Source organism: Apteryx rowi, unplaced genomic scaffold, assembly GCF_003343035.1.
Source record: "Apteryx rowi isolate R43461 unplaced genomic scaffold, aptRow1 scaffold_13, whole genome shotgun sequence".
Lineage (NCBI taxonomy): Eukaryota > Metazoa > Chordata > Aves > Apterygiformes > Apterygidae > Apteryx > Apteryx rowi.
The window spans coordinates 4,023,683-4,051,384 of record NW_020447530.1 but is presented as its reverse complement, the minus strand read 5'-3'; the positions used below and the strand labels follow the sequence as shown (position 1 = coordinate 4,051,384).

The following is a 27,702-nucleotide window of genomic DNA, read 5'->3' as shown; positions in this document are numbered from 1 at the left end:
ATAATTTTAATTCATTGATTGTAGTGTGTGTGTGTAAACATGTTACTGTACTCATATGTTCTTATTACAAATATATGTTTATATGTAAATATATAAACATGTATATAAACTGTTAATATATTACACACACACACACAACCATATGTGATCGTGAAAGTCATTTGATAAATTGCACTAATCATGCATCTTAAACAATTTCACTTCTACTTTGTCTACTAATCCATTTTTCTTGGGAACTGCTTCTAACATGTCACACCTCTGAGTAGCTTCAAATCTGATTGAATTTCCTCCAGCAGTGGATTTTCCTTCCAAATTACTCTGGTCTGAGAGTTAGGACAAGTTACTTTTAGTCTCATGAAATAGATTGATTGCTAATTGGCTGTATAAATTGCTAGAATTTCATACCATTGGGAAATGGAATTTTCTAGCTCCTTGGTGGGATGTGCAACACTTTCTAGTTGCTCTAGTATATCCTGAAATATTAAACCATAAAAATGTGACATGATAGATGAGAAGAAAATAGATTATTGTTTCTTAACTTGCTATTTTTCTATCCTTCTGAATTCAGAAGGACTCCTAGAAGCCAAGGTCAATCATGAGCCATAAAAAAGAGAAAACTAACCATAATTCAATTTGTCATAGTCTTCTCCTTTTCATCACTGCTTAAAAGTATATATCGTTCTATTATCTCTACCATCAAGGAAGCTGGAGTCAGACTGATACTCCTCCAGCTCTGTGCAAAGATTATTCTTCACCCAGTTGTGTTCAAACTGCATGTTTTTAGAAAAAAAAAAAAACTTTTAGAGTGAGCAGGAAGGGAAGGGAAAAGAGACTGGGAAGATAAGAGGGCTGTATCAACCCAAATTACTGCTAGGTAATTTTCCATTGCTGTACATCTTTTTTTTCCTTCCCTTTTGTGAAAGAAAGACATTTCATATCTGTGAAGTTTTATACTAGGGACTCTCATTGCTTGAGTACCATGCCTGTGACAGAGCCCAAGGGGAAGAGAGAGGCTTTCCGTGAATGTGGCAGCAAGGTGCTTCTCCTAAGGGACGATTTCAACAGGATGTTACTGAGAGAGGGTTTCTCATCAGCAAATCAGTCCAGCTTATTGAGGGTGACTAGCTTGCTGAGAGAGAAGTAACTGCTCTGTAGGTACCAGCTACCAGCATTTTGGCTCTTTGTGGCGGACCAGGGCTCCAGTTTGATCACAAGCAGCTATTCACTACAAGTGTTTGATCCACAAATTACTTTGGTCTATGATATGCAGGAGACTGGAGTATTTGGTCACTGATCTTTCTAGGATGCGCTACGCAACCAAATGGACATGTACGGAAAAGGGCTGGTCACTGTCAGTGTGTTGCCTCTTTTATGGACTGGACATATTCAGCTTCCCAGTGTGAGGGAAAGTCACTAGTGTACGTTAAACAAGATTGAACTTTCTTGATGTTGAGCAAGAACAGAGGTAGCTTTTGGCAAGATAAGTGCAAGAATAAATGCAGCAGCTAACATGGCTGGTGATTAATAACAGAAGTAGTGATCTGTAGAACTGACTCAGCCTTTTGGGAGAAAAAAATGAAGGTTTGGAGTGTCTTGTGCTCTAATGTATTAGACCACTAAAATGAGAACTTGAGGGTTAGGTATCTTTATGGCTCTCTCTCCCCTACTCCTCCTCAGATGGCACAATTGAAGGAGCTGCTAAATCATTAGGAGCTGTGTGGGTTAAAAGCAAAACCAACACCCCACTGTAAATGCAAAGCTTAGAAGTGCAGCCTTCTCCCCAGCAGCTATGTAAGAGGAACAGGAATGAAGACTAAAGGGGCTGAAGAGCATGAAAACATGGGGAAGGGTGTGATACCAACCTCTTTGACGCTGTGGTTCCTGAAAATAGCAATGTGGTAGGCTGATTTTCAATCATGGTAGGGAAGGGCAGGGCATACCTCAGTTGCTCTGTGGTACTGAGGTGGAAATTAGTTTAAATCTGGACTTTTTTATGTGCTATGTTAAAGTACTTTAGGATTCCTTAGCACTTTTTTTGGTAACCATAGGTGAATTAACTCTTCYGGAAGAAGCTCCAGCTTATAATTGACCTTGTGTTTTCTATGTAGCAGCATCTGACAGGGATGTCAATGTTGATAACAAATGTGAAGATTTATAAGGTACTAGTGATTTACCACATGTACAAGAATTATGAGAGCTTAGTGGGATGCTGGTGTGCAGCCTTATCTGAAAGGAGAAAACCTTTAAACTGAATACAGCAATGTGCTGTAGTAGTTCAACACACAACTGCCTAGTTAAATTCCCCATGTAATACTGATGCAAGTCTCCTCCATTCCCTTTGCTAGGGTTGYAGAACGTTCCTGGGTGCAGGATCAGGTAGAGGCTACCACACAGAAGGCTGCATTTCCTCATTCTGGGAGGATGTTTGGGATCCTCCAGGCTGAAAGGCAGCATAGATACATAAACTGKAGTCACCCTCTGTCTTCCATGTTAACATTACCGCTAAACATGTCCATTTATTCCCCACCCTTCCCTATGCACAAAAGAGGTGCATTGTCCCACTTGTATTTTCTCATTCAGGTTTTTTTTTGGTTCTAGAAGAACTGCAGAGTCTTGAGTTGAATTAATGGCTATTCAGTTCAGCTTCTGCTTAAAATACAAATKAATTCATTATGTCTTTTGTTTATGGAACATAACCAGGAGAAAAGTGCTATCCTGAAAGGTCATGTTCTGAAAAATTGCTTCTCTGTTGTTAAACTTTTACAGAAATATATGTGAGGTTCCCCACTCCTGYTTCAAGGAGAAACAACAAAATTAATAAATGTATTTCAAAAATATTTTAGTCCTCTATTCCCAGTAGGTTTCATTGCACATCAGTCTTCTATTCAGCCACTTTGCAATAATGCTAAGAGTCCAATGGCTGCAATTTAAAGGATTATTTTTGGACAACTTAATTTCAATTCTTAATATACACTGCTTTGCTATCAATCTATTGYCACCTCTTACAGTATCCTGCTATTGGTATACTTTGTTTTTGTAAGCATATCCAGAGCTGGAAGACGATGTTGAAAGGCTAGTGCATGTACAAAAATATATAACAAAGAACACTGCACTCCAAGAAGACAGCGTCTGTCTGTGGACATTGTTGATCTTCTGTTTATCAGTAGACATGCTGGAACAAAAGCCATGCACCTTGTAACCATTGAATCTATTTACCTTTTGAGATTTCTGCCTAGTCTGCACTTGCCTGAAGTGAATTTATGAAAATGTCTTTTAAATATCTGTTAGCAAGTGTAAGCTGGCAGTCACAGTACCTACTGCCTTCTTTCCGAAGGAGAAAGACCATAACTGTGTACTCCAAATGCTGGATACAGGCATATCAGATGGACAGGGTTAAAGGTTACTTATTCAGTGTAAAGGATTACACTGTGAATATCTGTTTCTATTGTATCTGAAGATGAGAAAGCTTTTTGTCCAAATTGCAAAAATGTAAGGGTCTGTGTAAAGCTTAATTATGAGAAAGAAGAGCTTCTTTGAACTAGACTGGAGTAACAATACAGATGACAAAGAGCAGCGCTTTGTAGCACGCAACATTGAATGGCTTTGCTGAAGACCTAGATTGTTTTTTCATTGAAATGGGACTCGAACATTCTTTTGGAAGAAAGAAGTGGGGTACCAATGCCAAGTAAGAGGAGGAAGAATGTTTTGTGCAGTGCTGGAATCTGATAGATGAAATGGACCATTATTTCCACCCCCTTGCTCCATGTGCTGACATATAGCAAAGGCACTTGGGAATCCAAGCATTCTTCATGTGCACTTAGCAAGAATGCAGCAATTTCTCTTGTTGATTAAGCAGTAGTGCACTAATAGTTGCTCAGCTGTAGTGCCCTGCAAACTTGGCTCTACTATTGGGAAAGTTATAGCGAAGTTCTGATAATGGTAAAATTAATTTTTCATATAAGAAAATATTCTAAAGGTTAAAAAGTAACTTTGACTTATGAAAATATTTTTGACTACAGAGTTTTACATTTGATGTTTCTAGGAGACGATGTCTGAGGATTGGTAATGGGATACGAAGCCATTCACCTCTAGGTCACTGTTGAATCCCGGCCCAGGTTGGTAGTGACCAAAAGTCGTTACCACTGATGCATGTTCAGTGACCTTTGTCAGATGGGTTAGTGGTTGCAGTCCAGGTTTACTCAAGTTGCCTCTCGGTGTTAGAGGCAGTCCTTTCAGAGCAAAGTCACGGTAGCTTTGGACAACGTGAGAGTAGTCTGCAGAATCGCCGAGTGTGCTGTACCTCTTCATGGGTAGCGATTGCTAATGTTTGTGGTGGCACTTTTGACAAGCACCATTCTGTGCACTTAACACTAGATGTTTTCAAGAGGTTGTACATAACACCAGCCTGTATGTGTGTGTGACTACTATAAATATTCTGTAGGTTGTCTTTAATACTCAGTGTAGCTTGCATTTCTACTTCCTTGATGGTGTGTGCAGCAGAATGAGCTATGGAGTACTTGGCTAGGGAAAGATTAATGTTTCATGAGAAAACAGACTTACAATCTTGTGAAATTCATCACATTTCCTTAGTGTCCTCCAAATTCTTCTCACTCCAACCATTCCAGTGTTGGTAGACCTCTTTCAGTGCAAATATCCAACTTGTTTTTCAGTTTTCCAACTATGTAGCTCCACAATGTGTAACTCTCTTCTCACAGCAAAGGGAAGTGGGAAACTTAACCTGTTATGCTATAGTATGTATGTTACAGCGGTCTTCCCTGTTTTGACTCACTAATACTATACATGTCCCTCAGTTGAAACAGAGAAAGAAATCAAATCCAGCCATGTTAGAAAGCGTTATTTCCTTCCTTATTAACATGGATGAAATCTTTCCTTAGGTTGAGAATTTCTTCTGTATGGGATCTCCATTAGCAGTGTTTTTGGCATTGCGTGGCATCCGTCCGGGAAACAGCGGTAGTCAAGATCATATTCTGCCCAAAACGATTTGTAACCGCTTACTAAATATTTTTCATCCAACAGATCCAGTGGTGAGTTCTAATTGCAGTTGCAAGCTTTTACCTTGAGTATTTTTAAACATCAGCTGTGCAATAATATGTGTGGTCATCAAAGCATGTGGATCAACACACGTATGTTCCAGCACATAACTATTTGTTAATGATTATTGTAGAATATTGTGGGTTTTATAACTGTAGAATAACAGTTTCTACAAATCAGTGCCTTAAATATCCTACACTTTGTTTCTCTTTTCATGTTAATAAGCATAACATTCAAGATTACTCTGCTTTTTTTTTTTTGCAAAGACAGATGAAATAACCCTTCTCAGTCAAGTTCCAACTTCTGTTTAACTTACTGACTTCTATAAAACATCTTCTGTCCAAAGATGCTGTTAAAAATCTTCACAAGCAGTTTACAAGGTGCTGTAGAAAAACAAAGACACTGTTGTTTTCCCCGGGAGTTCTGAGTAGCAGATTGCTAGAGAGTGAGATGGTACTTAAGAGGGAAGTATTGGTTATAGCTTTGCCCTGTCCTTGCACTCTTCCATAGGCAGCCATTATTGGCTGTTATCAGAGACAGGATGTTGGGCCTTGGCAACTTCTTTGATGGAACCTTGATTTGGGAGTTTCATGTTTATTATGGAATAATAATTTGGAGGGTATCTATTTTTAAATTCCACTTGAGTCTGAATATCTTTAGACCTCTATCAAAACATGCTGGTTCTGCTCATCTCAAGATTTTGTTCAGCTCCAGCTACTTCCAAGATAGAACGCATGGCAAATTTTCCTTGGAAGCCCAAGGTGATTGATCAGATTACAATCAGCTGGCCCATTCTGCAAGTAGTAACTTTACTTTTTCCTAGATAAAAAAAGTGCAGAATGCTTTCCTATATCTCAGTAAACAAAGAAAAATAAAGAATCAATAGAAAGCGTGTGTGTGTTTGTTTTTTTAAATAAACACACAGATGCCCTACCAATTCATGGTTTGCATAATGCTTAATGAAGATTCATCAAGCAAAATGTTTGCATAGCCAGGTCCTCACTGTCTATGCTGCAGTATATGTTTAGCTGTATATAAGGTTTGGTCTTTCAGTGCATTGTAACAAACATCTGTTAGCAGTAGTTTTGGGGATGCTAACAGCACTATGTAGTAGAAGTGTTGCAGAGAAATGTGCAAATRCATGTGTGCAAACAACTGGGAAGGTAATATATCTTCTAGTCTGTGTAAATAAATGTGAATCAGAACATAATGCCACTGTTCTGTCACTTTCTACACTTCATTCTTGTTACAGATATTTTGGATCTGAGGTTGAAGAGCACTCTATATTGGGAAGGGAATGTGATTTTTAGTCATTAATGATACTCAAGATTTTCTTTTCTGAATTACTCTTGCAGGCCTATAGACTAGAACCTTTAATTCTGAAACACTACAGCAACATTTCGCCTGTCCAGATCCACTGGTACAACACTGCAAATCCTCTACCTTATGAGCATATGAAGCCAAGTTTTCTCAACCCAACAAAAGAACCTACCTCAGTTACCGATAGCGAAAGTGTTTCAACTATACCAAGCCCAACTACTTCACCAGTCTTGGTTCGACGCCATTATGGGGAGTCCATAACAAACATAGGCAAAGCGAGTATATTAGGTAATTGTTCTATATGTCCTTTTTTATGTAGAAGCTTCTTGGAGACAATCACTGTTCTCTTGTGTGGTGTTTAAGGTATAACAGTAAGCAAGCTATTCCTGGCTCTTTTTGGTGTTTGTACGGTATAGGTGTATTGCTTGTTTTAGACCAAATTAACATTTACTTTGAAGAAGAGACAGTTTACGTACCCTGGAGTCAAGGCTTGCGGAAAGAGGATGTAAGTCAGGGAGTTCATGCCATTGCTGCCTTATTGTTGTCTTCCTTATTGAAATAACATCCTGGTGATTTAATAGTTTCCACTTTACCTCAAGAGAAATTTTTTTAAAGCTTGTTTTGTGACAACCTTTTCTGGTATTGACAAATAGAAAAATTAGTCTATAAAGTAAGTATTACAATTCCCTTTAACTCATAATTTCATGAAGGAATTCAGGCTGTTTTAATATGAAGTCTGTTCCTTTTGGTATTCTGATTCACAATAAGCTTTAATTTAAGGGACCTTAAATTCACTTTCACTGGAGCTCATAGTTGAGCGTGTACTTGCAGATTTTGTTGAATCAAGGCCTTTCTTTAGCTCTCTACATGGGATTTGGAAGAAGGCTAATATGACCTGGGGCCAGGAATCTTCCCAATCAAATAATTAAAGTGTGTACAACCAGGTCAGTCCTTAAGTAAAAATACGCGGTATTTCAAAGCAGGGTTCTATCACACTGCACTGCTTTTCCCTGTGTTTCTATAGTAACTTTAATGTGTTGTCCATGAGGTGGCAGCAAAGTCGGGAGAAAACATCACGGTTCTTTTACACCCCTATTCCTAAGCAATCAAATTAGCCCTTTCCAAGGGAGATATAGCAATTCTAAATCTCCGTAAGGGTTACACCAACATAAGGACCCTTAATGAAAGGAGAGTCTTAAGTGTCCTGACAGGATTCTTATATTCAGAAAGTACTAACATTGTTATAAAACATTTTTACCTTCTTCTTTCATAAATAGTCTAAGACTAATTACTACGTATCCTTTAAAGTACCAGATTTGTTGGTGCAAAAGTATCCTCATTTATTTTTGTTTCCCTAACTACAGTTTCCAAATTATAACCTTTGCTTGTACACTAGCTTGGTCTCACGATTAAAAAGCACGCACTGAAGTTAGATAAGCTGTTCCCACCCTAGAACAGCATGAATAGTGTTTTCCTTTGTCTGTCACTCAGCTCTAATTGATGGGTGTTACAGTGACTTTAATTTGTGGTTTGCTTCAGCTGCCCTTATGCTTGTTTTTTCTCTGCGCTGAATGCAGGAGCCGCGAGTATTGGGAAGGGCCTCGGAGGGATGCTTTTTTCGAGATTCGGTCGATCGAGTACAACCGCCTCACAGACACCTGAGACGGGGAAGGATGGAGCAGAGGGAGACGACAAGAAAGCCACAACGGTTGGAACGCCGCCTTTCCCGCACAGCAGCTCAGGCTTTCTCGATCCCACAGGTTAGTGGCCAGTCCTGCACCTTACCAACCCTCCCTGCCTTTTAGCTCCTGTGTGGGAAACGGAGCTTTAGTGGGCTGCACATGTATGCTGGGGGAGGGTGGGAATAACATACCAACAAACATATGCCCCTATTTAATTTTATTGGGTACCTCTAGAATGATAAACATTGAATCTATTCCAGCTCTTTGAATCTCTTAGGTCTTTCCAAGGACTGACTCTTTTCGTTCTCCTTTTTTTCCATTTTTCTCCTAAAAGAGGTGTATCTGTATATATGTGTGTCTGTGTATATACATATATACACATATGCATTATATATATACTTACGAGTGTATATACTTATATGTGTATGTGTGTGTATATACATATATGCCTGTATTTTGCAGAGTTTTAGCTAATTGGATCTGTATTTCAGTAGCTCCTAAACTCTCACGAGGGAAAGCAACATAATTGTCACAGAGAATCCCACTTACCACTTGTAATAAGATGGATTAATTTAAATTTTCCCGTACGTTTGCAATTTTGAAGCAATCTATATTTAAAGGCATGCAGGACTGGCAACAGAGGCTGTTCTTGCCCTAATCTGAACTGCCCAGAATGCAGAGTGCAGTTTTAGCAGTTGTTTTTTGGAAAAACCGTAGGTACTTCCTTTACAGAAACTCATGCTTGGCTCAGTTTCTAAACTTCGCATTGGCACTGTTGCAAGGCGGGGTTTTTGCAATCTAAGCAGTCACAAGTAGTGGCACTGCTGTATCTTGTGATAGCGTTCACATGATACCTCGCAGTCCCTTCATCGCTGCTAATTTCAATAGATATCCTGAGTCATTACTTGAGGACGCAGACTTTATTTTAAACTTGAGGAAAACCCAGTGGCATGACAGCGAATACTGCAGAACTCTGGGTGAGGTCCTTTCAGTGGGCAGTTGGCGCTTCAAGGCCTTCTGCACAGCTCCCGCATCTCTCTCTCTTTAAAACTTCATCTCTGAGCCACAGAAAGAGAGCGTGGAGCCGAGGCCAGCGAGGCTGCAAGCAGAATGATGCAATCCACGGCCCAAGCGTTTGCTTCTGAGAGGGCGGCCACATGGCTTGTGGTGGGATTTGGCTCCCGGCCCAAGCTTCTGTAACGGAATCTCACCAGAGAGAGACGGAGCTGTTGGGAGCGTTGTTTTTGCAGAGCGACTGGTTTTGAATGTATGCATCTTCGTGGAAATGACTGTGGTTATCTCCCAGTACGCAGAGGCTCTGACTCTTCCTCTCCTTGCTGCGTTTGGAAAGCGGCGAAATGCCGCTGTGAAAATAAGAAGGGCTGTCATTCCCCGAGTGCCGCTGTGCCGTGACTGCGGAGGCAGCGCTTGTGCGATGCTCCATTTCTGTACTCTTTGAGCCAAGAATTAAAATTCCTTGAAACTGGCTTTGATAAATGGCTGCATTTTTTACTCAATATGGGGGTTTGGCTTTTGCAGCTAAGCAGGCTTTTAGTTTTGTCCTTTTTATTCTATTGCTTTGTAGAGATTTTCTAACCACTAAAGCGCCTTAACAATAGGTTAGCCACTGGCCCAGTTAAACATGCAGTGAAAATTGCTTTGAATGTGGTATTAATCAAAACAGCCATTGAAATGAAGGGATAACTGTTGAAATATATTTGGAATAATCTGGAAATTAAAAGAGCTTGTGCTGTGTAGGGAGTGCTGATTTTCAGAAAGGGCTTATAATTTTTGTGCATAGTTTAATCTCCTCACATAGCCACTGAAGATACAAGAGATCTGTGTATTTCAGAAAGCTCAGAGCATCCAGAGAGCATCAGAGCCTGACTTCTGAAAGCCAAAGTTCCTTTATGGTGCCTCAACATCTGCTGGATACTTTCATATAGTTACCATGAGGAGCATAAATAAATGTACTTATATAGTTACTGCAAGGAAAATACTTGCTTAAAAAACCACCAGTTTTTTCCAAGCTTTAGGATTTTTCCTCTGAACTAAGAAGCACTCTCAGGTCACGTTTGTGGTAAATATGCGTGCATGAAATGGATGTACATATTTTTTTAAAAATGTAGATGAGTGTGGTGTTAAATGCGAACACAGAGATGTTATGTCCATCTTATATACAGCAAGTAGAATCGGAAGCCAAAGCTGACAGAAAAATATGCAGGTGTTTTTCCTTCTTTTAACATACAATTCCAGTAACACTTTTGTTTCTTGTTCAATTTCTAGTGGAACTGGAGCACAGGATCGATTTCGAGCTCAGGGAAGGTCTCGTGGAGAGCAGATACTGGTCTGCAGTCACGTCACACACTGCCTATTGGTCATCTCTGGATATTGCTCTCTTCCTTCTAACATTCATGTACAAACATGACCAAGAAGATCCTGACAAATCCAATTTAGACACTATTTGAATTTTTGACTGGGGAGGGGGAGGGGTGGGGGAGGAAATTTTAAAACAAATGGCACAAAACTGATGTTTTACTGTTAAACTGCAGTATATAAGGCATGGAGGTTTCAGGTTTAAGTGCATGTTTGGATTTTTTCCTGTTTCTAAAGAGCAAAAATGATTTGTATTTAAAAGCACTTTATAGTTTTAAACATTTTGCAGTGCTTAATTAGGCCTAAACTTATTCCAAATTCTCATTAACTTTGACTGTATAAAAAGTCAGTACGATGTGTAGCATCACGTAAGCACGGTTGTGCAGTGTGCTGGGTGACATACTTGTTAATGACCATAATTGCTGTTTAGTTCATTAAAGTATAAAGACTAGTTAATTAAATAACTAAATTAATTTCCATTAACAAAATATATGTTAGACACAAACCTAAAACTGCCATGTTCTGATGTTTTATGTATCAGTAAATAACAAACGGTGGTGTCATTTTTCTAGGACTTTATTCAGACCCACATCCTATTATCCACAATTCCATTGAAAGACCATTCTGACTGCTGGCTTCTGAGGGCCTGTGATACATGACACATTTAGAAACTAATGCTGAAAAAGCATGAAGCAAATATTTGAAATACTGTAATTATAATTTATTATTATCTCTAACTAATTGTTTCATTTTATTCCAGTGTATAAAACATTACTTTTTTACTGGTTTCTTTTGACATAATTTAAGAACCACATTTATTTTCTACAGTGTTAAGACTTTTTCTCAGAAATACATATCTTTGTACTACTATTCAAATGAAATATATGGACACTGTGGCACACTTTAAGTATTTTTTCATTAAAAATAAATATTTGTGGTTTCACACAAATGACATTGGTCACATTCTTCTCAAAGGTAAGTAGTTGCTTTGCTTGGCCTTTCCAGGCCACAAGTGTTTCTCAAGCATGTGAAGGTTTTGGCCTCACATTTGACTTGGTTTGCAGAGGATCCAGCTGTCTTTTGCTTACCATTATTAAATATGTGTGTGCACATATGTGTATAAAAATATATGTATATGTTTATATATGTGCAAAGAATGCATCAAGAGGAAAGATGGCAGCAGAAAATAAACTTGGTGAGGCCTGAGGATACCAGAACTTAGATTAGATTTGTACCTGAATCTAAGGAGGAGTTAGGAGAGAAATATTGCGATGAAAGGAAGTAATCTGCAAATGAAACACTAAAAGGTCATTGTTGAGATTTTAAAACAACACGTAAGGCTCTGGAGTAGAAGTGTCAGATACGTGGCCTCTGAGCTGCCCCGGCTGAGGCATTTATGATCTGTATGGCATATTTAGAAGCTGCAGAATCCAAACTTTCATTTAAAAAAAAAAAAATTAAGCTGTGGCGTCGGTGAATAGCTGTGTTCTCCGTGTCAGCAGATGTGGTAACATCAGCCCAAGCCTGCAGACGGCCCTGACCAGGCTCCACCAGTGGCTCTGAGATGTGGAAACTGCAGAAGTCCTTCCTCAAATCCTTGGGGGGAGAGGATAGCTGTGCTCCCGAATAACAGCGCGTGGGTGGCTGTTTGTCTCCCCAGCCCATGGTGGAATGGGTAAGGAATTGGGACTTAGGCCTGTATGCTGGGGTTGTGGATTTAGGAATAACTATGAAGAGGAAAAAGTAATGCAAAGAAAAAAAAAAAAAAAGCAGAGGGGAATGGGGAGGGAAGGTAAGGGCAGAAAAGCGTTTCTAAACGCAGTGAAACCACACTGAACAAAGATCTTCCGATGCTGTAAAAGACCACGTTTCAGCGTGAATCTCTGCAGAAAAATTCCTTCTGGCCTCGGTGAATTGTAACTCTGCTGCCTGGCTTGTTTATCTTGGTTGATGATCAATCATTAAAAGTTAAAATAGACCCTGTGAGACAAGGAAGTCTGACACCTCTGCTCCAGAAAACAGGCTGTTGTTTACATTGCTGGTTTTCCAGATATGCTGCTTAATCAACTCTTCCTAATTAGGAGAACTTCAGTGTAAAAGATGACCCTTCTTTTATATTTACAATGTGCAAAACATTTCCAAATGTGCATGGTTTGTGTTTCAGTGCTTTGAGAAGGTCAGCTTGTCACTGCCATGGTGTCCCCTTATACTAGTGGATCCACGCTAGATCTCTCTTTAAATGTTGTAAACAAACGGGGTTTGATTCCTGCAATTCTTGTGGTCTGTGTAGACTCTGCTGTTGTCCATAACATGTTTCAGATTTATGGAGTAGTTGCTTCCCTCCCGTCAGAGYGTGCTGGCACTTGCTAACTGCTCTCCATATAAGGGATGAGATTCTACTTTTATGTACCTCTTGGCAAATCTGGGAGAAATAAATTATGGAGCTGCTAGGAGAAGAGAGAATAAGGACCAACACCTGTGCATCGTAGTGCACAGATTATGATTCTAACTTCTAACTTCATGAAGCATCTAATAATCTCCAAGCTTAGCAAACACCACTAAAGAATAAATGGAAATTCATTCTAAAGCATATGCAAAGATGTGAAGCATGCTGTGGGCAGGCTTCCGTCTTCGTAATCCTTAAAACAGACCTCTTACCCTCCTGCAAAGATGAAATAGTCATGCTCTTTGATAACTGAATTTTGAAGGTGTTAGAAAAAGGGTTGCCCCATTTCTAGTCTGCAAGGCAATGCCAATTCRAGTAGAGCCACGTCTCTGCGTGCTAGTCTAAATTTCCCACTTAAGGCTTTCTGGTCAGATGGTCCATGGCACAGTATAGAGCTGGAATGTCCTGGCTTCCAGTTACYGACTTGTTTTCTTTCGCAAGGAAGAAGTTTAGCTTTACAAGCTGTGTTGACTGGCGGTTTTTCTTGAGAAACCAAGATAAGGGAAATGTACTGGACTGTTGTCGGTCGTCTTACTGATACAGAGCTGTTTTCTGAAATTTGTCCTTGAGTACTTTGTCCAAATTTGACACTTACAGTTTTCTGCTACTAGGTCATTTTTGCAGATAATCAGCTTTAAAAATCTCTTGCTGAATTCCATCCCTTTGCTCCTAATTATCCTGCCCTGGTTGTACTGCAGTCTCTCTTCCCCTGTATATTCTCTCTCTCTCTCTGCTTTTATTTCCTGTGTTTCTAAGATTAGACTCYTTTTGTTTTCTTTTACCATGACAATATAGCTGGCCAACTCAAATTACTTTATCCCCTTTCCTAATTAATATTAGGCTRAACTAAGCCATGTTTCACATTCTCATGTTGTTGTTATGTCTGGATGCCACCTCTTCCTCCTTTGTGATTTTCTGTTGTCCTTGTGCTCGTTTCCCATGCCACTTCTCAGTTGAGCCAACTGTGCCCGTAGCTAAATCGGTGGGAATTGATTTTTTTCTTTCTTTCTTTTCCAAGTTGAGTTCATGAATCACTATGTCAACTGTTTGCAGTTAGATAGTTAATGTATATTTATGTGCCCTCTGCCCGGCAAGTTTATTTGAAATTTGTCCTGCTTCCCATTTTTCTGTTAGTAGCTTGGAGATTAGATTTCTGCTTCCCCACAACATTTTTCTGTGTAAGTAGGACTGAAATTGGTTGACCTGCGGTGTTTTACAGGGTCATCTCCCAGTCTTCTCCATACATCTTCAGTGACTGTCAGTGGTTCAGCAGGCTTTTACGCACTGAGACCCAGTGATACGCTGCCGCACGTACTCTGTTGTTTCCAGTTTTCTAAGCGTTATCTTTATCTTTTCTAAGTGTTGTTTTTGCTTTCATTTCTGTCCCCTGGAATTGAAGCTTGGTTCAAGACAGTGCGTGTTTGAGGATGACTCGTGCATCCTCAATACCTAAAGTGTTGTGGAAGCATTAAATTCCACAGGTGCCAGCTTTTGTTCCCTGGGTTCAGCTTTGAAATCTAATCGGCACGTATTACTGTTGGGATCCATGAGACCTACTCCCGAAAGCTCAGCTTCGGCAAAGCCCAGACGGATGCGTTTAGCTTTCAGGATGGGTTTGCATGTTCTCTGTCACTGCGTTTACACGTTGTCTGGTTGCTGCCCTCAGCTTAACTCTGTGACTGATGGAGCAGTTTTCTCTCCTTGTAAATGAATATTGGCATGCTAGCGAGCAGTCGGTCTGGGCTGGCCTCTCCCAAGACTGGTTCCTTGCTCTGAGGATTTCTCATGCATCCCTTTTGACCCACGTTTTGCTATAGATGCCACCAAGTTTTGTGTTTCTCTGTGTGCCGCTGCAGAACCATTTAAAAATGCATGCCCAGCTTCTGATGCTGACAGCGTGTCAACGTGGTCTCGTCCTCCCTGGAAAAAGAGGAGAAGCCCTCGTATGTGGGGAGAGAGATGTTTGGCTATCAAGCTTTCAGAATGTCCTGGAGTTCAGTGCTCTCTGGTCCCATTAGCAAGCAAATTCCAACATCAGCCTTTTTCCCTGAAAACATCCTCTCTCCACGCCTGCAGCTGCAGCAGCTCTTGACCAGCAGATCTTAGCCAACCCTTTCCCTTGGAGTGTGAAAAGTCAATGAGGCCTCTGCAAGCATGAGATGTCCCTGGAGCAATCTCTTGTGGTTTTGAAACCCTCAGTGATTTATCCTGTGAGAAGGTTTTCATTTGACAGTTCTGTGGACATCGCCACAGATTAACTTCCCTATTTGTTTCTTAAATAAAATACCACTTCTCGCAGCTACTCTGCCTGTTCCCTGGTGCTTCATTGATTGCAAACATGGGACGTGGGAGAGGTGAAGTGCAAACTGCCCTGCAGCCTGCRGCCCTGAACACACGTTCAAGCTGCAGGGACCCCACCTCTGATTTGTTCTTGCTGGTTTTATGGCTCTTTCAATGTCTCTTTGAAAGTCAGTATCTCGCTGCAGAGTAACCCCATACTTTGTACATAGAGTAGCTGCTTAAAGGGTCTTAACATTTCGCTATGCCCCTTGATAAACAAGATCCTTGACTTCCATTTTAAAATGGGACTTTCAAGCATGTTTGTGCCAAAGCATCTCAGTTTAGGGGGTTTTTTGTTTTGTTTTGTTTTTTAACTACTTTCTGCAGTTTATAATAAGTCTTCTTTAGCTTGGGTTTTAAACTCATAATAGCTGTTTCAAGTAGAAATCGCTTAATCTTATCCCAGAGAGCATTCCGGGGCCTTATGAATCCAGGTATTTTCTCTCTAATGTGATATCACTGCTAATGTGGCAGACCATCTCGAGCTGCCAGTGTGGTCCTGATCATGCTACTTCTGCGGTTATTTTAGCTGGTCCTGTGCAGTCTTGTAGCTAGATCTCTAACATCCCAATCCAAAACGCGCCGAAGGGAAGGTCATCTCTTTGCAGTGAATTTTGGATCGTGCTCTGCGTGCCTTTAATGTTTGTTATTGTTCCTACCTTTTCTTAGGCGAATACGTAACACAAAATACTAGGTGGTGGAATAAAAGACTTTGTAATTTAGGTTGCCAAATGGCAGGCACCGAACCCTTGGACCTGTAAAGCAGACCAGCCCCAAGTGCGTGTTGCTAAGACCCCTTTTGGCCTCTGTGCACCTCCACGTGCCCRGGTTATGCCCTCCAGCCTCTCGGAAAAAGTAAGGATCCAGCAGGCAGGGAATGAGGAAATTTTTGATTAACCCTCAACAGTGGAAAACAGAATAGTGGCTGGTTGAGCAGGGGGAAGCTGGTGTAAATAGACGTGGTCTCAGGGCGGTGATGCTCTGGGAGCTGGCTGGAGACGCTGAGTCCAGCCCCAGGAGCAAAGAGGGAGCTTGGATCGCCGCTGCCCTGCAGTTCGGAGTCGTGTTGCCGGAAGCCCTGCGGTTTGTGGCTGGAAGTCAGGCTGGACAGGAAACAGGTTTCCCAGCAGTTTCCCACATTACATTTTTCCCATTGTGAATCAGCAAGAAAATACAAAATGGCAAAAATCTCCGCAAGATGAAAAGAACTGTCTGAAGCTTGTGAAAATGTTTTACTTCTCCAGCTTTTCATCCCACTTCTGATCTATTGTACTAAAGGGCCAAATAAGAAGCATGCATGTTTTCAGTCTAAAAATGCCAGTGTCCTGTTTTGCTAACTTTTCAGGATGTTTATTACTGCAGGATTTGTCAGAAATAATTTTCACAGTTATAATGACTTTTGAGAAAMTGATATTGGAGTTTAAAAATAATCTCTCAAAATATTTTCCGCCTTGCTGCTGTTAGATACACTTTCAGTAAGGAAATGGTTAGGCCTACTTGCAAAGAAGGACAGAACACAAATACCATTTATCTCCCAGCTAGTGTCTTAAAGGAGCGTATTCCGTGGATGCTGCAGTCACACTTCATTAGTATCTCAACAGCTAGTTTCTCCGCTACTGGAATATGAAGGGTCCTTCAGTTAATCTCTTGCTTTGTATAACCTAAGATGCTGTCAGAAAAGCAGTCTTTTTAAACCAGCTCTAATGTGGCACTGCTGGTTAGCGTTGTGTGCTGTACAGGAAGGGTTTGCACCGAAGCAGCGGCTGAATGTGCTTCGTTTACGAAGAGCAGTGCTAGGTTGGGACAGTCCTGCCTCTTGGCATCTACGTCACTGTTTCTCCTCTATGCTTACCCGACTACCCCTTGCATGCAATTCTGAGCCTATTTATTCATTTAATTTTCAAATAAACTATGAAAAATCAGCACGGGGAGGAAGCGGAGGGTTGCGTTGTGGTGGCTGCAGAAAAGGGAAGAGGGTAGAAAGGTTTCTTCCGAAGATGCGTGCTCTGCTGTCATGAAGCAAACCTGCCATCTCGTTTGTGTTGCAGAGGCCACATCTGCATCGGGGGGGGGGGGAGGAAGAGGGAGGAAAACCAGCAGGAGAGACGCTGATTAAATCAAGGCAAAGCTTGGCAGCTTTGTGGAACGGTTTGATGKGTATCAGCCAGCACATGTTAAACACATGTTCTAGCCTGATGCTTTTATCAGGCTGTCTGGGTGCAAGGCAGATGGCAGCGAGAAGGAACAGAGCTACGGCCCTCTTCTACAAGAAGGGCTCAGTCCTGTAGCTCCCCCCCGCCCCATGTGCCCTCTTCATCCTTGATGGGGTGAGCGATTCCTTCCTACCGATCATGAGCRTACCTGAACCGTAAGGTACCGCTGCTCACCCAAAATGTTGCTACAGCCAGGCTTTTCTCAGTGGCACTAGCTGCTCCACGTAGCCCTGGGGAACAGTCCTGCAAGGCAGCTTAGATGGGGCCTCCCAGAACCGGAGCTGGGAGCCCACCAGGTGTATGTGTGTCTCAGGGGAGCTGGACAGGAGCTCAGCACCTTTTGGGGGGTCTCCCCCCGCCTGGGGACTGCTTCATGCACTGCCTGAAGCCCGTTTTCCTCCCTCTTCAGCAGGTGGCCTCCAAGGCTGCAGTTAGGAGAACGCCAGCCTTCCCTTTGCTCCCAGCGCTCTGCAAACCCAGGTGCCGGTAGCTGATGGACGTCAGGAGGGACCGCGCTGTCTTGCCTGACCTCCTGCAGGCGACCGCTTCCCACCCAGCGTCGCCGCGCTGCTTTCTAGGGATTGCTCGCTTTCTTTCCCCGGTCACGGGACTGACCAAGTGCTACATTTTTGACATCTGCAACCACAAAGTCTTGGGAAAAAAATGCTGAGGATTCATCATGTCAGACTGTTTCTCTCTGCAGCGAATTTTGGGTCTGAATAGCATTAGCAAACGGCAGCGTAAGAAAACTTCCACAGATGCAGTTGGGTTCTTCCTCTGCTCTGCAGTGCTTCCTATTGTTTTATTCAGTGTTTTTAGGGCAATGTCTAGCTACCCAAAGAAGAKCAGAACGTGGGGTTTTTGTAATAAATGTTTTGCCAGTTCCTAGTTATATTTCATAATGACGATGGCATTCTTAGCCTTCTCRGATTTATGATTTATGGTAACATATTCTTTGCCTTCTGTGAAATATTACGGGGGGAAGAAGGAGTTCTGGATGCAAGATGTTTCTGTGTAAAGCATTAAGGACCTCATGAATTTATTCTGTGGCATCTAGAGAAAGTATGTGTGTATGTAAGYGCGGATCAATACATTCTGTGCATTATGTATGGATGCGCAGTGCACTTGTTTCTCCACAATCTCAGCTGTGTTTAAAAGCAGRGCTTCTCAAATGGGCCTAAAAGCTTCTGCAAAACGTTTTTACCCTCTCCAAACAATTTAGTTAATTAACCTGCTAAATCAGTTCTTGCTGGCTGTCCCCGAAGACACCCCTCCTAACTGCGATTTTTCTTCAGATTTGGACGAAACGCAACGGTTGAGTCATGAGTTTTCTTTCTGGCTCTGCTGCTGGAACGGGGAATGTTGTTCACAATATTGTCTGTTGCCATATGCTTTTTTCATCAAGTTAAAGGGTGCAACTTTCTTTTTGCTTCCCCCTCCACTGACTCACTCCCCAAATATGTTTCTGGTTAGGATGCTTTGTGACTTCTTCCGGACATAAGGTTTTGTATTTTGCAGTTCACTTGGTGGATCGGCTCCGTGAGCTTTAAAACATCTTGGAGGACGGGTGTCCTGGAGAGCAGAAGGTTGCTTACCTCTCGCTGGTGTGCCCTGTTTGTTTTGTAAACCTCCTGCCCCAGAAATGGCTTTCCAGGAGGTGGACAGTCCTGTTCCGATGTCCTTCAGCGCGCTTCACATCCTGCAGGCGAGGTCTYGTCCCCGCGGAGTCGAGGAAAGGTCTAAGGGAGTCTCTAGGTCTCCCTCCTGTATTGGGGAACTCGACATTTTATATGTTTGCAGTGTTATGCTTTTAAGGTCACTGTAAGTCAAGGAAGGGACCTAGCTGGCTGCAAAACAGACAGACAGACAGACAGGGCCCTTTCTGGCCTCTCTTAAGGCATTGCATTCAAGCTTGCCTTTGCTGCTGCCCAGGGCTCTCGGTGCAGTGACTTTCCCCGCTGATACCACGTTTCCTCGGAGCCRGCGAGTGAGGAACCCGGGGCCTTACGTGTCCCAGCAAAGCCTTAACCCGCTGCTCCCGACATCCTGCCTTTAGCAGTAGCTGCTTTCCAAGGCTTGACAAACAGAAGGAAACTGCTCCCCGAAAAGCAGGCCGTAAATCACCCAAACGATCCTTCCTGCATCTGACCCTGCAGAAAACGGGCTTGCACCTGCAAGCAAGGCGCCGGATTTCCAACGAGCAGCCTGAGGYTGCTGTTCGCTTGCCTGCATTGCAGCAGTATCTGCTGGACCCCGCTGACGGAGAGCTTGCTGCGGTAGGGCTGTAGGGGTGCACCCCATCCTCCCTTCCCAAAGTCCCAGGGATGTGACGGAGCAAGCCAGGGAGACCAGTTTGCCCATTCCTCGGCTGAGGAGCTGAGATGCCAAGAGTTAAGCGCCTGGCCCAAAGCCAGAGCGCTTGGAAGCGAGCCCGCGTCTCCCTCGTGTTAGCTGGGACGTCCCCGTGCGGCGTGCCTCGCTCTGCTGGAAATGTCACCCGCGTCCTCCGGAGCCCCCGCTCCGCAGAGGAGCATCTCCCAACTGCTCAGCTTTGCRGGACAACCCCCATCCGTTCCGGCTTTCAGCTTGGGGATGGAGGAGCCCGGAAACGCGCCGCTCTCTGTGCTCTCCTTTTCAGAACTTCTCTTGTTCTAGAAGCTACGGAGAAAGTTATTTCGGCTGAGTGACTCCCCGGCGGGGTGTCCCCGGGCACTGGGCTGATGACAGAAAGCACGTAAGGGCGCTGCGAGGCGGCACCGCAGAGCGGCCCGGCTGATGCCTAGCCCCCGCCGCGGGCAGCGGCACAAGGCAGCACGGGGGATCCTCGCCCGGCGAGCGGAAAGGGGGACCYGAATCCTCGCTGTCCCTCTTCCAAGCCCCAGACCTGCTCTGCCTTGTGCCCTTCACCGTGCTCCCAGCAGACACGCGGATGTCACGCTCGGCGGCGAAGGTCTCCTCCTTCCTGCGAGGCACAAGCCCGGGAAGTCATCCGAGTCCCCGGATCCTGGTGCCGGCTGCTGGGAAGGAGCCCGCGGTAAACAGAGCCGCTGCCGACGTTCCCGGCTGGACGGGGTCCCACCACGCAGGGGACCGACCCACGCTGAGAGCCTGAGATGACTCGCCATGACCCCAAGCCACGCGGACGCAGAAGGCGGCAATCGTGGTGTCCCGTGCCAAAGCCACCTGAGATGCAAGCCCTGCTCCCAGCACTTACTTTCTCCCAAGAAAGGCCTTGCTCCGTTGGACAGAAGGTGCCATGCTCATATGGGGGTCCCTCCTGGGAAGGACGTGTTGGTTATAATCAACGCTCCGCGGTGTAGTTATCCATGAGACACTAATAATCACTCCTCTGAAGCGCAGGAGTGACTGCTGCAAGGAGGAGGGATCGAATTTCTATGGGATTTGTTGGAACTTCAGCTTCTTGTTCTTGGGGTTTTTTTCTTCTTGTACTTCCCAGTGCTGCTACCACTGTTCCTTCCTGGCCTGGCAGTGTCATCATCTGGCTGTTCAGGAGATGGAGGGGGAGGCAGAGGTGTTTCCTTGCGAGGAACAAATGTTGCAATAACCTGTCTTTGCTCAGCTGGAAGTATTTCCAATGCAAAAAAAAAAAGGAGCAATGTAAGCAGAGCCTGGATATACCGTGGCCCTGGAGGGAGGGACAGGAGATTTGATGCTTGGAAAAAAGACGCTGGCAGCAAAATCTGGATTCTGCCTTGAAAAAAGGAACCTCCCAAGGGAACTGATGAAACCCGACATATGTGTTATTTAAAACTGAGCAAAATGAAGAGCTGGAGGCTACGAGCCTAGCCTAACCCCAGTGGCTTCACAAGGACCTCGTTAAAACCCCCAGGGAGGAAGAACATATTGCACAGCCGGAATAGATCTCTCCTCCGCTTCATTTCCATGTTTCCATGAAGTTGTGTGTTGGGAAAATGAGTGAGGTCCTGGGAATATTCTTTTTCCTGCTGCACGTTTGTACGTGCTGTTGAGATACTTTCACCCTGGTGCAGCACGGATCCCCCTCCCTCTCCCTGGTACCTTTCCAAGAGATGAAGCACATCCCTTCCCCAGTGCAGGACCATGGGGTCTCTCTCCCCCATCCATCGGCCGGAAGGTGACCCCAAACCCCCTCCCGCTCTTGGACTAGGCTCACGCTCTCCGGGGACAGAGCCTGGCTCTCACTGCATTTGTACAGCCCCCAGCGCGGTGGAGCACAGGTCCCAGGTGAAACCGTGATGTCCCTCACGTGGAACAACCACCACCCGCTTTTCTCCACCTCGGAGACCTCCTCCCATCTCAAAGTGTTTCCTACGGAGCTTCCTGCCTGGCCGGTTTTGTTCCAGTCTTGCTTTCTGAGAGCTTTCCTACGGCCTGTGAAGCCACTTAGAGCGTGATCTGATTTTCTCCTTTTCCCTGYGTGTCTTTAGCCTGTTTCCTATCACACTGCCATGGGGCTTGGCTTCTCCTGAGCTTGGCTTCTCCTTCTCCAGCCGCCTGCATTTAACAGAGCTTCTTAGCGAATTCCTCTGCATAGTAATCTCTGGGTTGCTATCTAAGGAGTTTAAGGACATTTCCAAACGAATGTTGCCAGAAAATACTGGCACCCACCTCCAGCTACCTTCCTCTTGTACACACGTCCAGCTCCTCGAGCGCTCTGATGCTCTGCCATGTTTAAATAACCATCGCTTGCAGTCAGCTCTCAACGCAGCGGGTTATTTTCCAGCTGTTTTTTTTCAAGTCCTAGGTGCTTTCTGCAGTTTCTTGCCCTAGTGACTGGACTTGACCCCTTGCACTGAAAGTCCTCGATGTCCCCGGTGCGCAAGAGCTGTGAATTTTACCAGGTGATCGCTTCTCGTCCTCTCCGTTCCTGCAGAGCCCAGGCACCGCTCACCAGAAGAGCGAAGGGAGCCGGGAGCAGGTCCGAGACGTGGCCGAGCTTCTGGTGGCTTCGTCGATTGCATCAGCATCACCCTGCCCCACCAAGGGGCCGAGTCCCAGACCAGCCTCCTATTGCCCTAGCTGGGAGCAGGGACCACGGGTTCCCTCAAAGAGCTTGTGACCTCTCTGGTCTCCTTGACCTGTGCTGCTGGCATTTTTGGCGGCCCATGGGATAGTTTATCAGCAAGTCCACTTTCCATCCCGAGGTCTCAGTGCCCTGTCGCCTTCCCGCGGCTGCCAAGGGTGCGGGAGCTGGGCAGTCATCCTTCTTGGCTCGTGGTGGGGTCGGTGCATCCCCAGCGCTGGATTCAGCGTGCAGCCAAGCGCAGAGATTTATCTGCAAGCGAGGACTGGACGAAGCCTGTGCGTGGCATTAATTTCAAGCCTCTCTTTGGAGAGGATGAAACTGTTGCTTGTCAGGAGATAAGGCAGCAGGCCCAGCCATCCAGAAATCAAAGTTAGCAAGAGGAGCCAGAAGGTGGTCAGCACTTGTTAGCATGGCGTTTGGGAGACCATGGTTCACTTCCTAGCTCTGCTTTGGTCTGTGCTCACGGGCGCTGAAACGGCTGCGCAGCTTGGCCTCGGCTGAGCTACGTGCACGAGCTGGTCTCAGCTGTGCGTTTGGGATCAGGCCCTCAGGACACGGTATTGACCTGGTGCAAGTATTGCACGGACATGCGAGGAAAAATCACCTGGTGGCCTTCCTTCCTGGAGTCTCTGTCCCCCATTCCCGACGCCTTCACGGCCAGGCTCGGCCTCGCTGTCGCGCTGTTTGCAGCTTTAACCATCGCGTCCCCCATCACCGATCTGGGTGACAGCACAGGAACGCTGCTGCGGCCCCCGGCATCTGGGCGGATTTGGCAGAACCTCGCTTGATGCATCCTCCCGTTTGGACAATGAGCTACCAAAAGCTTTTACTGCCCAGTCCCACCCAGAAACCAAGCAGGGGCCCTGGGGCAGGAGATCCCAGCCGGCCCAAAGCTGGCACGGCCGGTCCATCCCTGCTGCCCCAGCACAAGATCGGGGTGTGCGGCTGGACAGGACCTCAGGGCTGGACAGGACCTCAGGGCTCTCTCGGTCCTTCCCTACGTCCCACAGCACATCTGCCCCATGTAGACGAGCTCGGGCATGTGTTTTCCAGCTTTAAAAATCTCTGATGATGGTTATTCCTCTCCCTTTGTGGTCCTCCACTCCCTTATACCTAAATAGTCTTCCTTCAGCTCTAACCTGATTTATCTGTCGCTTCTTGTCTCTCCGTTGTGGACATGGGAATAGAGTATTTCCTCCCTCTTTTCAGTTGCCTTTTATCGACCTGAAGATGTTATCGTCAGTCCCCTCCGTTGTTCTTTCTCTAGGGTAAACAGCTTGACTTCCTCCGACCTTTCCTCATCGGTCATGTTTCCAAGATCTCTGGCTATTCCCGTTGTTTTCCTCTTGACTCTCACTCCTTAGTCCGTGTCTTTGGACAGCAAAGCCCAGGCGGAGGCGCTGGCTACGGCATGGGGTGTGCAAAGAAGAGGTCGCATCTCTGACCCGCCGTGGGATGCGGATGCTCAAAGTCTGCACTGGTTCAAGGGGGGACCAGATGTGTTTGTGGATAATAAATCTACTGAGCATTGCTAAATACCCAGAAGCCACATCAAGGAGTCTGAGCTGAACGTAGCTGGAAGCTGAGGGAGCACCAGGGGAAGGACGTAGTCATGCCCAGCACCCGCTGTTGGCTCCTGCTGGAGGGGAGATACTGGGATATGTGAAGTTGGGACAGTCAATCTTCTGCTCCGCAGCAATGCTCCTGGCTTTCACCCCCCCCCCCACGTTTGTCAGCTCGTGTCCAGCCTGGGGCGACCAGCCGTGGAATAGAGGCAAGAAGAGACCCAGGCCCGGCAGCGCCAGCAGCCCTGATGCCTCCCACCTTGCAGCGAACCGCTGAGGAAGGAGAGCCCGGTTCCCCAGCAGCTCTGCTCCTCCGTCTTGGTGGCTCCAGCTAGCCCACATCTCCYGCGTTCGCCTACGACACAGGGCCGCACCGGAAACCTTACAGAAGCCCAACCCCACCGCTCAACCCCATCCATGGAGCCCTCAGCGGGGCCACAGAAGGAAATCAGGCTTGACGTGAGTCTTTCTCGTGACACATCCGTGCACCACCGTGCATCTTCTAGGTGCTTGCAAGTCACCGCAATTCTGCCCAGTCCCGGCCTGCTGAAAGCTCRCCCACCCTCCCTTTCCAGAGGAGCTCCCGAATCGCTCCGCGATCACCGCAGTCAGTCCCCAGTTCATCAGCCCCAGCTGATTTGATAACATCCACCTTATCAAACCACTCTCTGATCTGCTCTTTCTCTATTTTTCCAGCACTAACTGCATTACCAGCCCGCTGGCGACTGACCTTTCCGGTGAAGGCTGGCAGCAAAAAAAAGCACGGGACGGCTCAGTTGTCCCTGCGGCATCTGTCGCTGCTCTCCGTCCCGCGGCGCGGCGGGATCACGAGCGTGCTCGCGGACGGCGCTCTTGCTGCAGCCAGCACGGGACGGCGCGGGTGTCCCCTGCTCTGCTCCGACCTTCCTGAGCCGCACACATCCTCGCACCGGTCCCTTCTCATCCCCAGCACCCTGGTTTCCACCTTCGGTCTCTCTCTGCTGTGTGATGTTACTGAAGAGCTTGTGACTTACCCCCCAAACTCCGTTTTTTTTTGATTTTTATCCCACTGACTCTCACCAGTGATGATACGTTGCCTTCTTGAAAAGCCCCTTTTTTTACCTTACTCTTCTCTAGCCTTCCCTTCCAAAGGGTTCCTGCACGTCAGTGCTGCTGGTATCGAAATTGCCCTCCGTGTTGGCCTTCTCGCCCTGTTTCTGCCCATTGCCGCCCACGCTTTACAAGATGCATTTGTTTTCCGATTAATGTTCCCCAATTCCTTTCATTCAACTCGSAAAGCTTCAGCAGAGCCAGTAAACACAGTTCACCAGCAGCTCTTTTTTACCGAAATGCCCCAGTCTTCCCGCGCGGCATGATCCCGGCTCCACCAGCAGCTCCTAAGTCCTTGCCCTGCCGCCGGCCTCGGCATTCCTACCTGTAAAATGGGGAGAAAACCGCTGGTGGCCTACACAGAGCTCACTGCAGGGACGTGACACAGGGGAGACCAGCAGGGAGAGGTGGAGAAAAGCACCGGCGGGTGCTTTCGGGAAGGGGCATACGGGCAGCTCCTCCCCGGGGAGCCCGGGCAAACGCGGCTGCTTTTCGGGAGCCGCCGGAAAAGGGGGACGGCGCGGCTGAGCGAAGCCCCTGGCCCAGCTTTTGCAAAAGGCACCGTGGGAAATTCGGGGTGCCGGGAAAAACCCGTGTCAGGTGGGGGGCACCGAGCCACAGCCTGCGAGAAAAAGCCGCTCCGCTGTCGCCGGGATCGTGCCGCCAGCCGGCGGGAAAACCCGCGGGCAGGGAGCCGGTTTCCCCGGCCGTTTGGGAGGGGAGAGCCAGGGCTGGGGAGATAAGGGGAGACGTTTGCACCGCGGGGTGGGATGGGTGTCCGACCTCGCGGCGGGGGGGCTTTCCAGCAGCTCCGCTTCCCATCGCGGCACCTTCGGGCAGGGGTGGAGGTGGGTTCTGCCCTCGGGGCGGGGGGAAAACCCACGGAAAAGAGCCCCGCAAAGGGTTTCCTTCTCCCGCTGGCAACAGTGAAGTGGAGGCYGGGGCGCCGGAGCCGGGGGTCGACTCGGTCAGCGGGGAAACGAGGTGCAATTTCCCAGCCGTGGGGTGATGAGACCTGGCTTGGCTCATCAATGGAGGCAGCAGCCCACTCCTCCTCAGCGTCTCTTATCTAAGGGCAGTTCTYGTTTTCAAGCTATGACTTATTCCACCTGCAGGGATGGATTTTGCGGCCTCTGGGTGTGAAAGTCCAAGCCRGATGGTTGCTACATCTTGAATCTCAGTCTCCGGCTCCATTCCACACCTTCCTGGCCATCAGGAGCAGAGCCATGGCGGCATGGCCAGCCAGTGACTTCCACCACATGCCCATATATATTATATATATATGTGTATATATATATATTTTTTGTATATATATATATTAATATAGTGGAGCGTGCCCTTGTTCTCAGAGCACAAGTTCTAGGGGACCTAAGCGAGAGTTATTTTACTGCTGGGTAGTGACATATAGAGACACTAAATAATTTTTGCAAGAATAGTTAGAGCAATCTAGAAAGACTGGCCCTCTGCTTCTCAAGAGGCCCTTCAGGACCTTAAGCTCAAAAATTATCCGTCCTTTTCTTAGAGAGCTGCCGAACAGCTGTATGCGTATGCAGGGTACCTGCGCATTGGCGCAACTGTGCGACTTGGACAGTAAAAGCAGCTAAAAGAAGCTGTTGAGCAAAGGCAAAATCGGCTTGCAAATGCCGCGTGAAATATTACCGGCAACCGGTGGCAAAGGACGATTGTAGAAATGCAAAAAGCGCCAGGGAAAAACATGCTTCTGCATTTCTCCTTTTTGGTTCTGGGTGTTTTTTTTTTTTTCTTTTTGCTAAACGTTGCCCGTGCTAAGTAAGCAACAGCCCGGGGGGGGGGGAGGACAGCGGCGGAAGCTGCCCCGGGCGCCCGGCGGGGCTGGCGCGGCGGCTCCCGTGCCCGCTCCGAGCGCGTTTCTCCCGGCCGCTCCCGCGGCTCGGGCACGGCGAAGGGTTCAAGCGAGCTGCGCTTGACCTCTGCACGGAGCAATTAAAAAAGAGGAAGGGGGGGAAAAAAAAAAAAAGAAAAAAGCTGTATCGATGTGAGTTTGCCCGGGAAAGCGTCGCCGTTGCTCGGGGCGATCCGCTAGGATCCGCTTACGGCGGGACGGGAGGAGCGGCGCGGTTCGGCACCTTATTTGGCCATCGCTGCCCGGCGGCGGCGAGGAGCTCGGGAAGCGCCGGGGCCGCGGGGCTGCCGCAGGAGCCCGGCGGCGGCGGCGTTTTCGACCTCGCTTTGCAGCTCCGCCGAGCGGCCGAGGCAGCGTCGCGCCCGCCCGGCCGAGGGCACGGCTCCGCCGTTTTCAGTTAAAAAAAAAAAAATGCACCGTGATGCTAAAGGAAGGGTTTTGCTTTAAAAAAAGTGTTTTATTTATGGGTTAGTTCTGCTGCAGTTCTTGGGGGGGGGTTTTAAACAGCCTCTCCGCTCCCTGAAACACCTCCGGGCGACCACGTGCACCAAGAAACCTGCTGAGTTTGCCAGTGCTCAGCTGGCCGCAGCCCTGCTTCGCTCCGCCTGGGGACAGGACAAGGGCGCCAGGGCCTGGGGCGCCTGCGGCTTGGCCCTTTGCACGCCGGCCCCGGCCCCGCCGCCCCATCCCGTCCCGTCCCGTCCCGTCCCG

General features: G+C 46.4%; 1 protein-coding gene across 4 annotated transcripts in view; it reads left to right on the top strand.

The window, feature by feature from the left end:
- Nucleotides 1–11,373, top strand: part of DDHD1 (DDHD domain containing 1) — a 57,341-nt gene extending 45,968 nt beyond the window's left edge. For 3 of the 4 annotated variants that reach the window (XM_026056177.1, XM_026056178.1, XM_026056180.1), the window contains 4 exons: nt 4,896–5,045; nt 6,408–6,660; nt 7,950–8,132; nt 10,341–11,373. In XM_026056177.1, coding sequence (XP_025911962.1) covers nt 4,896–5,045; nt 6,408–6,660; nt 7,950–8,132; nt 10,341–10,522 — 768 coding nt within the window. In that variant the 3' untranslated portion in view covers nt 10,523–11,373. The remainder of the gene's footprint in view (nt 1–4,895; nt 5,046–6,407; nt 6,661–7,949; nt 8,133–10,340) is intronic. The other variant, XM_026056181.1, reaches the window with a different exon arrangement.
- The last annotated feature ends 16,329 nt before the right edge of the window (nt 11,374–27,702 follow it).